At 30.8% G+C, this 16038-nt stretch overlaps 6 protein-coding genes across 7 annotated transcripts; 2 read left to right on the forward strand and 4 right to left on the reverse strand.

Moving 5' to 3' along the window:
• Positions 1 to 292: 292 nt before the first annotated feature.
• On the forward strand, positions 293 to 2044 carry LOC117603233 (transmembrane protein 208). Its single transcript, XM_034322172.2, has 5 exons — positions 293 to 628; positions 752 to 904; positions 976 to 1112; positions 1208 to 1292; positions 1447 to 2044. The coding sequence occupies exons 1-5, from the start codon at positions 623 to 625 to the stop codon at positions 1579 to 1581; spliced, it is 516 nt and encodes a 171-aa protein (XP_034178063.1). The 5' UTR covers positions 293 to 622; the 3' UTR covers positions 1582 to 2044.
• Positions 1596 to 3976, reverse strand: LOC117603207 (uncharacterized). Its single transcript, XM_034322118.2, has 4 exons — positions 3812 to 3976; positions 3532 to 3732; positions 2881 to 3448; positions 1596 to 2795 (listed from the first exon to the last, which is right to left on the reverse strand). The coding sequence occupies exons 2-4, from the start codon at positions 3724 to 3726 to the stop codon at positions 2545 to 2547; spliced, it is 1014 nt and encodes a 337-aa protein (XP_034178009.1). The 5' UTR covers positions 3727 to 3732; positions 3812 to 3976; the 3' UTR covers positions 1596 to 2544.
• A 223-nt stretch (positions 3977 to 4199) lies between these two features.
• Positions 4200 to 5228, forward strand: kud (oligosaccharyltransferase subunit 5 kud). The gene is made up of 3 exons (XM_034322184.2): positions 4200 to 4361; positions 4761 to 5000; positions 5081 to 5228. The coding sequence occupies exons 1-2, from the start codon at positions 4215 to 4217 to the stop codon at positions 4998 to 5000; spliced, it is 387 nt and encodes a 128-aa protein (XP_034178075.1). The 5' UTR covers positions 4200 to 4214; the 3' UTR covers positions 5081 to 5228.
• A 241-nt stretch (positions 5229 to 5469) lies between these two features.
• Positions 5470 to 7902, reverse strand: TSG101 (tumor susceptibility gene 101). Its single transcript, XM_034322105.2, has 8 exons — positions 7505 to 7902; positions 7328 to 7412; positions 7140 to 7205; positions 6897 to 7060; positions 6687 to 6801; positions 6389 to 6618; positions 5952 to 6307; positions 5470 to 5884 (listed from the first exon to the last, which is right to left on the reverse strand). Exons 1-8 carry the CDS (start codon positions 7556 to 7558, stop codon positions 5698 to 5700), a joined length of 1257 nt encoding a protein of 418 aa, XP_034177996.1. The 5' UTR covers positions 7559 to 7902; the 3' UTR covers positions 5470 to 5697.
• Positions 7903 to 8444: 542 nt separating this feature from the next.
• Positions 8445 to 10509, reverse strand: Srp54 (splicing regulatory protein 54). 2 transcript variants are annotated; one of them, XM_034322053.2, is made up of 3 exons: positions 10355 to 10509; positions 9897 to 10243; positions 8445 to 9819 (listed from the first exon to the last, which is right to left on the reverse strand). In XM_034322053.2, the coding sequence occupies exons 2-3, from the start codon at positions 10216 to 10218 to the stop codon at positions 8654 to 8656; spliced, it is 1488 nt and encodes a 495-aa protein (XP_034177944.1). In that variant the 5' UTR covers positions 10219 to 10243; positions 10355 to 10509; the 3' UTR covers positions 8445 to 8653. The 2 variants fall into 2 exon arrangements, with proteins under 2 accessions (XP_034177944.1, XP_034177953.1); XM_034322062.2 differs by having other exon boundaries at positions 8451 to 9804.
• Positions 10510 to 10829: 320 nt separating this feature from the next.
• LOC117611962 (lactosylceramide 4-alpha-galactosyltransferase-like) lies at positions 10830 to 15865 on the reverse strand. Its single transcript, XM_034340510.2, has 5 exons — positions 15271 to 15865; positions 14248 to 14538; positions 13484 to 13880; positions 13196 to 13406; positions 10830 to 12766 (listed from the first exon to the last, which is right to left on the reverse strand). Exons 2-5 carry the CDS (start codon positions 14426 to 14428, stop codon positions 12497 to 12499), a joined length of 1059 nt encoding a protein of 352 aa, XP_034196401.1. The 5' UTR covers positions 14429 to 14538; positions 15271 to 15865; the 3' UTR covers positions 10830 to 12496.
• Positions 15866 to 16038: the final 173 nt, after the last annotated feature.

Here is a 16038-nt window from a genome sequence, read left to right on the forward strand (position 1 = left end):
TATAGATTAACAAAGAGAAATCTGAATACTTTCTCAATATATTAACATATTTTATTCATAATTTGAAACTATGAGTTAGTGGAATAAAAATTGTATACTATAGCAATACACTATGTAAACACGATGTATTTTAAGTACACAGAAAATAATTGTATTTTGTATAAAATTTCTAATTAAAAATATATTATTTTTAAAATATACTTAGACTTTTACTTTAAATATTAAGCGCCGAAATACAAAAAAATTTTAAAGATAAGATATTGATCATTTTTTGTATACAATTTGTACCGATATGAAAGATTTGCTTTATCAGCAAGATTATGAGATATTAATGCACCGTTAATGTTTTATTATAACTTAATAAATAAAACTTTTAATTATCTATTGAAACCTAAAACTTAAAGAAACAATGAAATATGACAAGCAGTAAAAATTAATATATGCATTCAAGTATGAATTATGAAATGTTAACCTAGAGACTCATACATCTTTCACGTGGCTGTGGTAGACCCTAAATAAGTATTTATTTTTGAATACTTATAAGGTTAAATTTGTCATGTATTGATTATTGAATGAATATTCGTTGTTTAAACATATTAAAGTACAGTAATCTGCAAACAAAATGTCGGTAAGTTATTTATTGTACAACTTAAGATATCGTGGATGTTTTTACTGTAATTTAACAATCATACATTTTTAATTGTTTTACAAAAATATACATAACATTTAATTTCATTTATTATACTTTTAGATTAAAAAGACTAAAGCAGCAACAAAGGGTGCTAAACAGATAGTCGAAGAGAATAAAATAACATTAAGTTTCTACCAGAATATGATTATTGGAGCATTAGGAATATATTTTACTGTCATGATGTTGTTTTTTAATTTTACAACATTATCAATAGTAGGTTTCTTGATTTATTCATAACAGTGCTTGAATTGTTGAAAATAATATTTGTTATATTGCAATTGCAGACATTAACTATATTTTCTGGTATTGTATATATAGCAAGTTATCAATTTATGAAATACATAGCACAAGCAACATACTCAGAGTCTGGTCAGCTATTAGATTCTGGAATTGATCTTAACATGGAAGGAGGTATAGGAGAGTAAATATCACAAATTATTTTAATAATTTTTCATACATAATATAACATTTCATTATAACATATTTAATAGATATAACATATTTTCTTTATTTCAGACATGTGAAAGATTTAATTATATTAACTTCAGGGGTACAAGTACTCTCTCTTATATCAAATAATATTTGGTTATTATGGCTTCTTGTAAGTATACTTAACAAAGTAAAGCATTCAAATATAAAATAGTATAATATTTTATCATAAATTATAAAAACATTTTCAATTCTTTTACTCCCCTTAGCTTTTAATTACATATATTTCACTACATTACATAATGATTACTTTGTTTTTATGGTAGGTACCATTAAGGGGAGGATGGATGCTATGGAAACAGATATTAGCTCCATGGTTCTTTGCACCTGCTCTAGAGCAACCTGAGATTAGTGAAAAGAAACAACGAAAATTGGAGAAAAAAATGGCTAGACGACATTAATATTTTACTCAGGAATAAAAATACGTACTAATCAATTTTTTAAGAATTACATGGATGTGGGATAGATTCAAGGAAGATTTTATGACATAAGATTGCTTATTACTTGATCTTCGTTTTAACTTGCGTTGTTTCATAGCCGTTCTTATATTTATGAATAGGCTACTTTTCGTGTTTTTTATATAAATTTTTGTATAAATTATACAGTCAGCTTTTTAGAAGTTGGATAATGTTTATAAGCTCTATTATGGTAATTTTGAAAACTATTTTTCATTGTTCAAGAAAGTGAATGAAAAGGTTAATAGAAAAATAAATTTTATAATTTTTAACGTTATTTATATTGTTTTCTTTTCATTTAGGTTTTAATTTCATATATTACGAATAAAATATCATCTTTTTTTTTTTATAATTTACATCGAAGTTATTTTTACAAAAACTTAAATGTATGTAGGTAAAATATTTATATGTACATATGTACATACATATACGTTTACATCTGTACACCTATGTGCATTTATAGAAAGGAATTATATTCATAATACATCCATTATTAGATACGCAAACAAATAACAGAAATTAAATACTTTTATTTGGCTTTACTTTAAAGATAATACTAAATGGAATGTGCTTATCACTTTTTTCTAATTTTTTTTTTTATCAATCTCAAAGCTCATCACAGTTAATTAAAATACAATTATTGTTTGTAATCACAACTATGGATCTCTTGTAATGCACATCATCCGTTTTTAGCAACTGCTTATTATATTGTAGTTAATTTTTATATTTACTGAAAAATTGCATAGCAAGCTAAGATTTTTTTCACTTTAAAAATACTGCGTGTTGTTTATGATATACCATAATAATGATATTCGAAGTATTTTCACTACTAAAATTTTTGAAATGAAACTATAATATAATAAAATATTGTCCATAATTTATAATTTAAGGGGTAATCTAAACCGATGTCTAAACCTTTTTCTTTCTGTAATCACGTTCTGATTGATAACCAGGTGGATGATTATGATCATGTACACCTGTAGGCATAAACCTTTCGGCAATGACTGCGCATTTACCTTTACATCCGCGATGTTGCTCTGCACATCTATAGTGAGATCTATTTAAGCCTTCAGAACGAGATGTTAAATTATAAACATAGCCTTCATATACTAATTGCGGCCGACCTCGTGCAGAAAGTCTATAAATTACTGGTTCAACATCTGTAATGTTACAATATTATTGCAGTGTAAAAATACTCATATACTGTATATAATATAATAAAATTTTATAGTGTAAATGTTTTACCTTGCTGTGTTGTATTTTCCCTTGAACTCTGAGCATTAATTAGGTCTGCTGAATCATCTTTTTCATCACTATCATTGTCTTTTATACTAGGAACATTAGTATCTTCATCTTCATCTGTAAACTCATTCATATCATTACTCATTAAATGCTGAACTTGTTGATTATCATTATCCACATTTTCATCTGATAAATCATCAGTATCATCGGTATCTGTATCCTGTTTTCTTTTCTTAGTGCCTTTTTTTATTACATCACAAGACTTTTTCCTCTTATTTATCATTTCTACATTATTGGAATTTTTGTTTATTATATTCAAATGTGACTGAGCAATATTTTGCGTATCAGAATCAACATTTAATTGACCATCATAATTAGAAAATGATTTTGTGCTATTTGTATTTTCTGGTGTGAGTCCTTTTATTTGTAATGTTTCTGCTACTTTCAACAAGGTAGATAAATCTTCCTGCTTAACATTCATTTCACCTTGATACATAAATTTCAACAATGATTCAATTTCAGTATATTTCATATCTTTTAGAATAATTACTGGATGTTGACAGGGATTTTCCTATAAAATAATTCTAAGACATTCTTTTCTAAGCAATGACAACTTATGAATACATGTAATTTGTATGATGATAATTTTTATACCTTAAAAATGTTTTTAAAATATGGACTGCAAACTGAGAGAACCAATTTATGGGCTTGTAACAGTTGACCCTCCACAGCAAGTGTGACATCAACTAGATCATTTTCAGTAAGATGATTTAAAAAGCCAGATGTTATGGTGTTACAAAATTTGTTCCATCTTAAAGAATAATGCTCTGACAATGAATTCTGGGCCATGTTTATCTGTAAACAATTGAAACTTCCTCATCTCCTATAAATATATTCAAAGAAACTACGTATTATTTTTGGAAAATGGACTTACCTTCGATAAATAAGATATACTTTTAACAGAAATATTTTGTTAAAATTACATTCTTAAGGTTATATTAAATATATGATGTATTCACACTCATATACATATATATATATGTATGTATGTACAAGTTGTGTAATTATCCATAGGTAAAAACCATTAATTATAATTATGATCACTATCCTACCTAATAAAAAGAGAGTAATAATGAAAATTAGTATTCTAATATTTCATATTGATATGTTCGATAACCGTTTGAAATTTATTCAATATATTTCAAATTATATTTCCCGTTATTATTTTTTATAACGTTCCTAAATTACAAATTAATAAGCATATAGAAATTGAATCATAATTATTTGTTTATTTCATTTATTGCAAGTTAGTAATAAATGTGTTGTTTATTTTAAAAATGTCAGTAATTTGTGTCTTAACTATTGGCAGCTATTATTTGTGTATTATTCTGAAGTTTGCAACAATCAAGCACAACTTCCAATCGCGTGTAATTTTTACGTGTCTATTAAACAGGCCACGTCAAAATATTTTATTTAATACAATGGTGAGTGCAACTTTTAATTTAATACGATGATTAATCTTGATAATGTTGTTAGTGATTATTTTACTATATTCAATACAATATTTTATGTTGCAATGAAAGTATAATTTTGCTGAACTGTTCCGGTGCTCCCTCACTGAAAATTTGCATGTCTGATAAATCTGTTAAAATTAAATATATATATATATTGAATATTACATGTATACCTAATTGTTTAAGTATACATAACGTTTGAATAACACTACTAATTTTATAGAATCTTTAAAGCTTATTTGTATTTCATTGTATATAAAAAAGTATCAAGTTTTGTTTTGTTTAGCATTGTTAGTAGGATGCATATGTATACTTATTATGATAAATATCTTAAAAAATCAACATTTATTTCTTTTTTTTCTAATTTAGGTGGAAATCGAATCGATGACAAGATATGTCTCTCCCATAAACCCTGCAATTTTTCCATTATTAGCAGTGGTATTACTAGGAATTGGAATATTCTTTACAGCATGGTTCTTTGTATATGAAGTTACTAGTACAAAATTTACAAGGGACATGTTCAAAGAGTTGTTAATTTCTTTAGTAGCAGCAATATTTTCTGGTTTTGGTGTGTTGTTTCTACTTCTTTGGGTCGGCATTTATGTATAGGTATATCATTAAACAAAAATTTCAAATCATTAAATCCTATTCACCTTTAAATGTGTATGTAAATCTCTTCTTTGTTCCAGGTTAATCTTTTCAATAAAACAAACTTTTAAGTCTATATATATGTAATAGCATTTAAATAATTGTATAATAATTACAAGTCACAAGAATAAAATTAATGTATTTTTACTAAATCATGCAATATGGTTAATTTATACATTTATCACATAGTAAGCATTCAAATTTTGTAATATCTAGAATTGCTGTTTGAGGTACATAAGTGATTTGTAATATAAAAAGAATCAAAAATCACATTCCGTTTTTTACAGATTATTAAATATGCTTAGAAATATAATTTTGTAAAACAAAGATATTTATTCTTAATATAATTGCATATATATATATATATATTTATATATATTTTGTTTCTTGTTCACTTTGTATATAAAAGTTTCACATTCAAATCTTTTCTAATGAACAAAATGTGTACAACATGAAACAAAAATTATATTGTTGTATACATATATAGTAATCGATCCATCAGAAATACTCTCTGGATCCGTGAAGACGATGCCTTGCATTTATAACATATTTTTATCCCTCTATTTACCGTGGGATTTATACACTTTGTTTTTAATACACTATTTGTAATAAAATAAAATATTGAATGACGCAACTTTATAAAATTCAAATATAGCATTTAACCAGCTAATCCCGCTTTTTGACGACAGCGTTGCATCAACGCTCTGAGCATGAATTGTCTACGCGAAAGTTGCCGTACTTGCTTTAAAAATGCATCTAAATCTATGATACCACACCGTAAACCTTCACCAAGATAATATATAGCATCTTCTGTAGCAGCTTCTTCTGCAAACGCGTTTAACATTCTACGAAAAAGCAGACGATAATTTTATTTAAGGAACTTGAAAAATAAATAATTTTTTGAATACTTACTGCTTGTAAAGTGGAGCGATCGTTGTAACAGCTTCATCAACATCTATCGATTGATTGTCAGAAAGTTTTGCAATTTCTTTTTCTAATTCAGCTTCTTTATCTTGGAGTATGTTTATATTTTTTTCAAGTTCAAATTTTTCTTTCTTTAGCCTGTCAAATAACTCGGTAAGATGGGCGGACCCACTAGTAAGCTCTTGTTGCGTCCGTCGTAATGTTTCTAGCTCAGCTAACAGTTGTGAAAATTGTTCTTTAAGTCTTCGTCTTAATTTGTCTTCTACAGCCGATAATAAAGATGCTCGGATATGTTCTTCCGTGATTGTACCCGATCCACCAGTAGTACCAGGCACAGTTGGAGACTTATAAATCGCAACACGTAATTGATATTTAAATTAAATAATCTAACATACATATCTATTTACTAAAAAATTATAACTTACCGGTTGTGTTGATGGTGGGTAAGGAAAAGAACCAGTATATCCTTGTGATAGAAAATTTGATGCATTTCCTGCATAAGAACCATATGAACCTGGATATGGAAATCCAGAAGATGCTGGATGCATATATGGAGGATATACGTTACTTCCATCTGGATATGGTGGATTTTGTGGATATGGTGGGAGAGGAGAACCTGGCATATGTGCTCTACTGCCAGTTGTAGGATCAAAACCTATATAACTTTTAATCTTTTAGCATTAAAATTTATCATAACAATACTTATATCTTATTTCATCTTACCCTGTACAGAAAAAGGACTCGATCTGGTATTTTTCCTAGGTTTAGCATAAACAGGTGGTTGTTCTCCAAAAGTTACAATCATTATTTGAATTAGACTAAGTAAATCTGATGAATGCTGAATAAAACATACATATAGGTGATATACAATTGCTGTTATAAGTGTATATTAACAAATAAATTATAAGTATATATTAATAATGAATGACTCACTGGCAACCAATCGTGAAGATATGGTAAATAGATCTTTCCATTGTGATCAACGAACATGCTGACTTTAACATACATGTCAGCAGTAGGTTTAACGTAACACATAGGTGCATTATTTGGATGTGTATCCATCAACCAAATACATATAGGAATGTTATAACAATTACCTAAAGATACCATATTAATTTTAATTCATCTGTAGTATTTCAATAATTTATTTTTCATTAAAATAATAGATTATACTACCTTCATAAGAAACCGGTATTGTTCCTTGTAAATTAAATAATTCTTTACGTGATCCATCATTAAATACTAGCATGGAACAAAGTATAATTAAAATAAATACACGTATACCAATTAAGTTTTTAATAATCATTAAATACCAGTATTTAAATTGCTTTGGAATAAAACAGATATAAGTTAAAGTATCTTACCAAATGGTTCTACTTCGTATTGTAAACCATTGTAAAGATTCAAAACGCTCATAACATGTTGCTTAGTAATATCTGGATTCTGATACTATAAAATATGTTACATTTTATATTTCGAATGTTGTTAAAGATAATGTCAATAAAATTGTTAATTCATGTTTAGAAAGATATACTACATGCCTTTGATAAACTTTGCCTGATCTTTGCTTCATTTGGAGGTGTCATCTTCACCATTTACTTTAATAAATAGAATGACCTTACTTTTCAATACGCAAATATTCTTATATCAAATACTAGATGCGTTAAAATTTTTTATAAACACAATGCGAAGCAATTGTATCCTCCGTGTTAACTTCTACAATACATGGAAACTTCAAATTCTGTGTTTCAATTTTATATGTAACTAATGAAATGTTAGCACTTCTTTGAGTTGCAATTGAACAATGTAAGTAAAATCATTCATCTGTCACTTAAGATACCGTAAAGATTACAATAGCATGATCTACTATTGCTTTCAATCAAAGAACACGAAAGTTTATCGAAAGGACATTACAATTGTTAGTCATCCAACTGCTTATCAGTGCTGCCATCACCACGTAGATGGCGCGTAGTTTAAAATTGAATAACTACACATAATGAAATTTATTACTACTTATTTATTGTTGAACGTGTAACGTACATACATCCAAAGGAAAGAATTTGCAGTGAAAGAATTTCGAACAAGAATAAAGAAGGGCCTGTGTGAAATGGATTGGTTCAAAAAAGTAGAACGAAACCCTACTTTTCATTGAATGTAAGTTTGAGCAGTATTTTTTAAAATTATGATTCTAAAGGAAAAATTATTGAACTCTTCAATCGTTTCATATTATTTATATACGATTTAGTACAATTCTTTTGTATGTATGTACATTTTTTGTACTACATAGTTACAAAAAGTTATAAATTAATTAGATGTAATAAGGACAAAGCGATAATAAGATATTTTATAAAAATGAAAATATACGACTTTGATATTTGTATATATTTACCATGAATCTATTGCTAGAACAAGTTCACATAAATGTCAGTTTCTCTGAGAGTAGAAATGAAATTTTAATGTGAATATAAATGGATTCTTGAGAGAAATTTGAATGCGTATGTTATTACAATTATACCAATATATTTTAAAGCATTTTTTATACATGCACAAGTTAAAAGAATCTGAATATTCTATGTTTTTATATTTTTCTATTTTTTATTGATCAATACATTATGGTATATTGTAACATTAAATTAACAAAATAATCGAGCGATGTAAATGAACCTTTATAGACCGTAATTTGTCAAGGTTTAATTCTCAGACTCTGTTTTATCTTTTGTATCGCTATTTTCAGATGTATTTCTATTTTTCTCTTCGGATTTCGATTCCTTTTCTGATTTCTTTTCTTTACTAGACTTTTTTTCACTCTTTTCCTTATCAGCCTTATCATTATCATTTTTTTTACCATTATCAGATTTATCCTTGCTTCTTCTTTCTTTGTCTTTATCTTTATCTCTTGATTTCTCTGAATATTTTGATTTTGAGGATCTGGATTTGGACTTGGATCTAGACCGTCTAGATTTTGATTTCGAACGTTTACTTCGAGAACGCGAGCGACTTCTTCGACGAGGTGACGATCTTTTCTTACGATCTTTCGATCTTGACCTAGATCTACGAGATCGGGAACGTCGAGATCGTGAACGTGAACGATGTCGGCCACGAGAACTGCTTCTTCTGCGCGACGGAGATTTTCGTCTACGTTCTTTGGAACGGGAACGTTTCGATCGGGATCTCGATCTACGTCGATGACGCGAACGTGAACGTCTGTGCCGAGACCGTGATCTTTTACGCGATCTGGATCGTCTACTGCGTCCTCTTGATCTAGACCTAGACTTTCGACTACGAGAACCGCTACGGCTTCGTTTGTCCTTTGATAACATTCCAATCATCGGATCTATTGCAGCTGAAATTAAATTGTGAGCTTCTTTTACTCGGGACATGGCTTCTTCTATTTCCTTTTGTGCTGCCTCGTTACTTTTTGCTTCTGGTTTTGCTATTGCTTGCGTCGAATGGTAAATTTTAATCGGTCTATCCATAAGCACTTTTCCATTTAATAACAATGCAGAAACTACGGCTGCTTGTTCAGAAAGTTCGACCAATGCATAATGTTCCGCATCCGAATCTCTGGTACACATACGTAAATATTTAACTTCAACATTGTTAGTACTGAAAAAGTCTAATAGATGATCTGTAGTTACTGAAGGATCTAAATTAGCAAGAACAAGAGTTCTTCTAATCTCCTCAATTCTTCTACTGTCCAAATGGCCAGGTAAATGTGGATAAGGTGGCAAACCATTTGCCTCTAATTTTGGATCCATAGTGGTAATAACATGATTTGGAGGAATGCCTTCTATGGCATTTACAACATTAGGTGGAAGTTTAGGTTCGGAAGGATAAAGACCTGAAAAGAAAGCAACTTATTTAATCATAAACGTGACTGAATTTTATAAAAGTATTATATCTAATGAAAAATTATTCTACATCATTATCTACCTGGTACAACTGTGCCATTATTTGTTAGTTCAAGAGCTCTTTGTTCATCTGGAATGTCTCCATTTTGATAGGGAATTACAATTAATGCACGATCAATAAAAACAGTATTTGTCATATGTTGAGCAACTGAAACGCATCCTTGGTCGTGAAACTTGATGTAGCAAATACGAGATTGAACAGGTACCGCTACGTCGCGTATAGTAGGATACAATCTGATATCCTCGATTTTTCCAAGGTACCCAAACAATGTTTGCATTTGGTCTTTAGTTGCTTGAGGTGCGATATTCGTCACCTGTACAACTTTTGTCGAACCAACTGCCATTCTTTTTATGATTTCGTGGAATTCTCTGCAGAATATAACAAATAGGTTAAGTTACTATAGAATACAGTTTCGTGCACGAATAAATGATGCACGCTATTTGTAAGAGTTAATTTGAGAAAAAGAATAATGAACGTACCTAATACCTATTACGAGTTTTCCACTTTTAAGAACGTTTTATTTAAAAAACAATGTTTTAACACCACCGCGTTCTTTTGCTGGACATAATTCGTACATTCTTTACGCTTTTTGGACAATTTCGGAGCGACATTAAGGCACAAACTATGAAACTTTAGACGGCCTGCATGTTGGTTGAATGTAAATAGCCTTGTTTATCGACAATGAATAAGTGTTTACGGTTTACCTTATGAGAGTTCGTGTTTTACGATCTGCAATACCGACATTACCTAAAACAAAACGATAAGATAGATAAGTAATTACTTAATTATCTGTACTTTGACCTTTCATTCAAAACTAGATATTGAAAGATAGTTGAAAATCTAGATGTAGGGTTGAAGTATGATCACAAATCATTAAATCTGTTTAAATAAGAATAAAATGAAATGAAAGGTAAAACTGGACTGGATAAATAATGATATTCAATCTTAGAGAAATCTTCCGTTTATATAGAAAAAACATAAAGCATCCAAAAACAGTATATAAGACTTGCAGTTGTACAATAGTGTTTGATAAACTAGGAACATGAACACCTTATCGTTTAAAATATAATAACTAAATCTTACATATTTCCATTGTGTGCTTCTTTGAAAAAATAGCTTGTTTCTTTTAAACTTTTCTATGTTATACATATTTGTTTTTTTATTTTTTTTATTTAGAAATTAAGTTTAGCCTTCTCCTAACACTTTTCATTTCATCTTAATAGGCACTATCATTGAAAACTGCCTTCAAATTTACTAAACAATCGATATCAAATATTAAGTACAACATGAACAGTCTTTTTTCTTCGGTTATTTTATCCAAATTATGGTATAATACAATACATATGTATTATATTAGCGTTAAAATAAATTTTAGTTTTATTACTTTCAGTTTTGATTATCGCGTTGGAATGTGAATTTTAATCGAGTAGATTCGCATAAATTTTATAATTTAATTAAGATTTTTAATATAAACAGAATAGAAATCTATTTAATTGTGCATTCACGATTTGAATCACAATTTGCATTAAATAGCTACTATAATCAATTGAGCTATGTGTCGATAGATTCCTTTTTTTCTTAAACTTAATGTCAGAAAAATGTTGGGTCAGGTACATTTTCGCCAGTACTATAACTTGTTATAAATATTTCAAGTTTCTTTCATAAGAAACACTTACAATAATCGAACAGAAATCTCTTTAATTAATTTGTATATAAATTCTCTTTCACGATGATTGTTTGTGCTTTTTGCAATTAATTTTAAAGTTCATGTTCTAATGAACTTTCTTGAACTAATTACAAATACTTTAGCAATAACTTCGGGGTAATTTACAACACGTAATTCCTTCTATTTATATTTTTGTTATATTATATAACGCATATGTTGCTAATAGTTTGTATATTTTCCTTTGGTTAACAAACTTGGTCTTTGATATTGTCATAATCGTACGTCCTTTAAGAAATTTTGTATCATTCGAAATGTCAATTCAGTTCTAACGATATACAAGGGGTGGATAAGTCAGTTTTGGGGATCAGACTACTAAACAACTTAAAGAAGAATCACGTAAAATTCTGTTTGAGACTACACATATGTTAAACTGTGTATACATACAAGTCTATTTTAAGGTTCGTACAACCCCTGTATATTCATGTTATTTTTGCTCACTTATTTTTAAAGATACGTTCAAAAAACATTAAGTATACGTTGCCGCATAAACGAGGATATATTATAAACATTTGACGTACGAATGTTAACATAAATTCACTTATGATATTTTTAGAGTATGTACATAGAACAGAGTTTGTTGTAAATAAAAATGTTATCATCCAGTGCGTCATAGAAAATTGTACGAGCTATAGTTTCACATAAGTATCATGCTGCCTTCAAATGATCAATTAATAATTTAATTTCCACAGTAGAAATAGGCGTGCCTATTCTACTGTTTAGTTTCTATAATATTTAGGCACATGGCTACATAGAGTGCTAAAGATGACAAAAATTAATTTATTTTTTAATCTTCGCTCTCATGAAACACTAGTGTAATTTCATTGGTATTTAGAATTTTCTTTTCTCCTTCACTGTTTTCTTAATTCGCACGATAATTTCTATGGCAAGAAAGATGTTAAAACATTTTTCCACAGTTGTTGAAGATCTTTGGGCAATGCTTTCGCGCAATGATCGCATAAGGAACGTCACTGTCCACGCGTACCTCTTGCGCGTTACTCAGTTTGTTCCAAACGTGTATAGCCATGGCTTTTTCGATCATTTTCATTGTAGCATTCTTATTCTTCGTCTCGAAATACATTTTCCATTTCTTGTAGTGAATCGGGTAAAAAGTTGACGGCGGGAAAACTTTGAAACCACCGCATCGAGCAGGAGTCATATCCCGAACCTAAAGAAAGTATAAACATATCGAAGGTATTAATAATAAAATCTGAAACAATGTCTACAATTAAAATTTCTTTGCGTGTTTCGTCGAGTGTACTGTTCGATTAAAGGTTGGTGATTCAAAAAATGATAGACATTCTATGTGTACGGTGTGCCATTAACGTTTCCAATCTTTCCCACTCATTGTATAATCTTCAGAATGGTCACGATAATAATATATAATAAATGTTGCTCTGTAATTTGTTAAGCGTTTCAGGGCCTCGCAAGAAAATAAAACAGCACGAGCAATTTTCTTAAGCGAGAAAAATCTGAAATAGTATTTCTTACGAACCTAATCTATTTCACGTATTAAATTCGTACGATTTTATATAATATGTAGGAATGATTAAAATTTTCCTGAAAGTATGTGCGATTAATCCAATATTATGCTCACGTATTTCGCAGAACAGATTCTTTGCAGAGTCCTGGTGATAACACCAGGGCCGTTGTTACCCCAAATATTGCCACGGAAGTTCTTCATTAAGTCACGAATGCAAGCATCGGCCACTCGACGACCCAAAGTTGTAGCGTCGATGCCTATCGCTCCAGCAGCAACATCGTCCCAGTCTTCGGCGCCAGCAAAATTTGTTAAATTTTCGAGGGATCTACCGAGAAAATTCGTATAATTAGTATAATTTATTTCTACTTGAACAAGTAGAATTCAGTAGAATAAGATGCTTACGTAGTGACAACCACGTCCAAATCTAAATATATTCCTCCGTATTTCCATAGGGTCAAGTATCGAAGAATGTCCGACATGTGACTCCTTGGCCATCGGCTCTTTTTCAGTACGCCGCTTTTGTACCATACATCCAAAGGTGTACCCTTCACGTATTCCTCCGGATAAATGTGTCCCAAATGAATGTTCGGATAAGTTCGTAACTGATTGAAGAATTCCTTCGACTGGTTGTTGATTTTCGCGGGGGACACGAACAGAAGATACACGTTCGTCTTTGGATTCATTTTAGCCGCAGATTCTACGGCACACGCTTGGCGAGCGTTCAAAAGCAGACCACCATCGTCGAAGCAGGATGTCTCGTGGAAGAAGATGTTTCGATCCTTCGTCGACCCCTTCGATACTAGCATAGAATAAAAAATAAATCGAGACACAGCTGAATGTTTCTGTTTAGCATAAACGCAATGTTAGAGGAAACGACGAGATTGTAGAACGATTCTCCGCAACGTTGATAAAAGATAAAGAACCGGAAGTTTGGCCAAAAGTATTGCAACTGGGTTGTACGAAAAGATAAGTTACTCTTTCGAGGAATTCACATGATATTTTACGCGATTATTCAAAGCAAAGAATTTTCAATATTTCCTTCTATAATCTACGAACTACAGTTCATAATAAAAGAATCGTTTATTCTTTGATAGGGACAAGATATCAGAGAAAACTTTTTATCAAAGGAAAGATTTTGTTGTGGATAACGATATTAACGTTCTCACCTGATTTTGGATTAAAATCTGGAATGTTATCCGCTGAATTAGCCCCTTCGTAACACGTGATATCATTGGAACCACTGAGATAAAACGGCGATACGTGTTGAATAAAATCATTATCGGTGGAGATCATAAGAATAAAAAGTATGACGGCGCAGACGAAGCACAAAAGCAATCTTTTTTTCATTTTCTCTGTGTATCCACGATACGATCGAGCAAATGACAGTTATTACAGTTTCATCGATTCTACGGTTATTCCAGACGCGGATATCCCCTTGCCAGCATTTTCTGAGAGTCCTGTAAATAAAAATGATAACGATTTAAGAATGTAAACAATTCGATTATACGTCTAGACGAACTTGAAATGAATTTCCTCTTCTCCGATTTTAATGCTTCTGAAATACATTGTAAAACTCTACATTTTCAACAACTGTTTCCTATACATTGTATAACCGACGCGACGGTCGGCCTTAGTTTTCGGGGCGTATGTAAAAATATCTCGCTGCTTAGTTTTTAAGTTTGGACGGGTTAGTAACAGTATTAATCCAGTCGCTATGAGACCCGCATTTGACTGCTTATTCGTTTAATAGAATAAGTAGGTCTCCATCCGTTTCGTGGCTGACATACTAGAGCGAAATCGTGATTTAAAAGTCAATTAAAACAAAACAAAACAATCCGAGTTCAAAGCTCGCGCGATAGCGATTTCTTAACATGGGTATCGGTTTCTGTGACCATTCCTCAGGGACACCACCGATCTCTGATTTTATTCTATTTACACTCACAGTGACCACTGTGTTCGGTTTGCAAAGAATGGTCAAAATTGATAATCTAGATTTTCAATTAAATAAGTCTGTTAAATTGCAACAGCTTGAAATCAAAATAAAAGGTATATGGAAAAAAAAGATGATTCATCTTAATTAAATTTTAAGCCTCGGTAAACAGTTACGCTACTATGACTACTACCAGGCACGTTGGTTTATCTCCATACATTAAATCAGAATGGCTAGAAATAAATGAAAATACACGTACCTGCACTTTGCATCGCACAAAGTACAATGTTAACAATGTTCAAAGGGTGGTTAGCAATATGGTGCTTCCTTTTGGCCACTATCTGTCTTACAGAGTCTATAAACTGAAGGGCGATTCTGTTTTGGGTGAGTAAGACCGCACGCAACATAGCATCGTAGGTACACGCGAAAAACAATGTTTCTTTTCTTCACAAACACAACCGGCCCGAACTGGTCGCATTTTTTGTGGTACACCTCTCTTCAATACTCATTGTCCACAAGTTCCTATAACGACACTTTTGTTAACGATTACATCCCTTTCACCATTAGTCCGGAATAAACTGGTTGCACATTGAAACAAGTGGTCGAACGATGATGTGTCCAAGGGTTTCTGCCTTCTACTGTTCTAAATGGAGGAGTGAGTAACGATCGGTGTTAACGGTTGATAGCTATGCGTCAATAAAACGTTCGAGATACGATATCATAGATAACTAATTCTGTCCTGAAAAATTACTACAGGCATTCACAGCTTAGCGTTTCATAGTAGAAAAAAGTACATTATTCATCGTTTGAGAATATTTTGCCGATAAACCTTACACTATGCTTCTATTCGAGCATGCGTCGCCGTGAATGCGCGGTCGAACAGTGGTTGAACGCATGCGCCATTCATGCTAAATATCGCGCGATGAACTTACATTATGTATTTAGACATTGAATTGGTCATTTGTAAACAGAAGAAATAGCATAAATTTTTCCCTTTCTTCGTGATTTTTATTTGCTTGGAAACGAA

Source organism: Osmia lignaria, chromosome 9 (assembly GCF_051020975.1).
Source record: "Osmia lignaria lignaria isolate PbOS001 chromosome 9, iyOsmLign1, whole genome shotgun sequence".
NCBI classification, from domain to species: domain Eukaryota; kingdom Metazoa; phylum Arthropoda; class Insecta; order Hymenoptera; family Megachilidae; genus Osmia; species Osmia lignaria.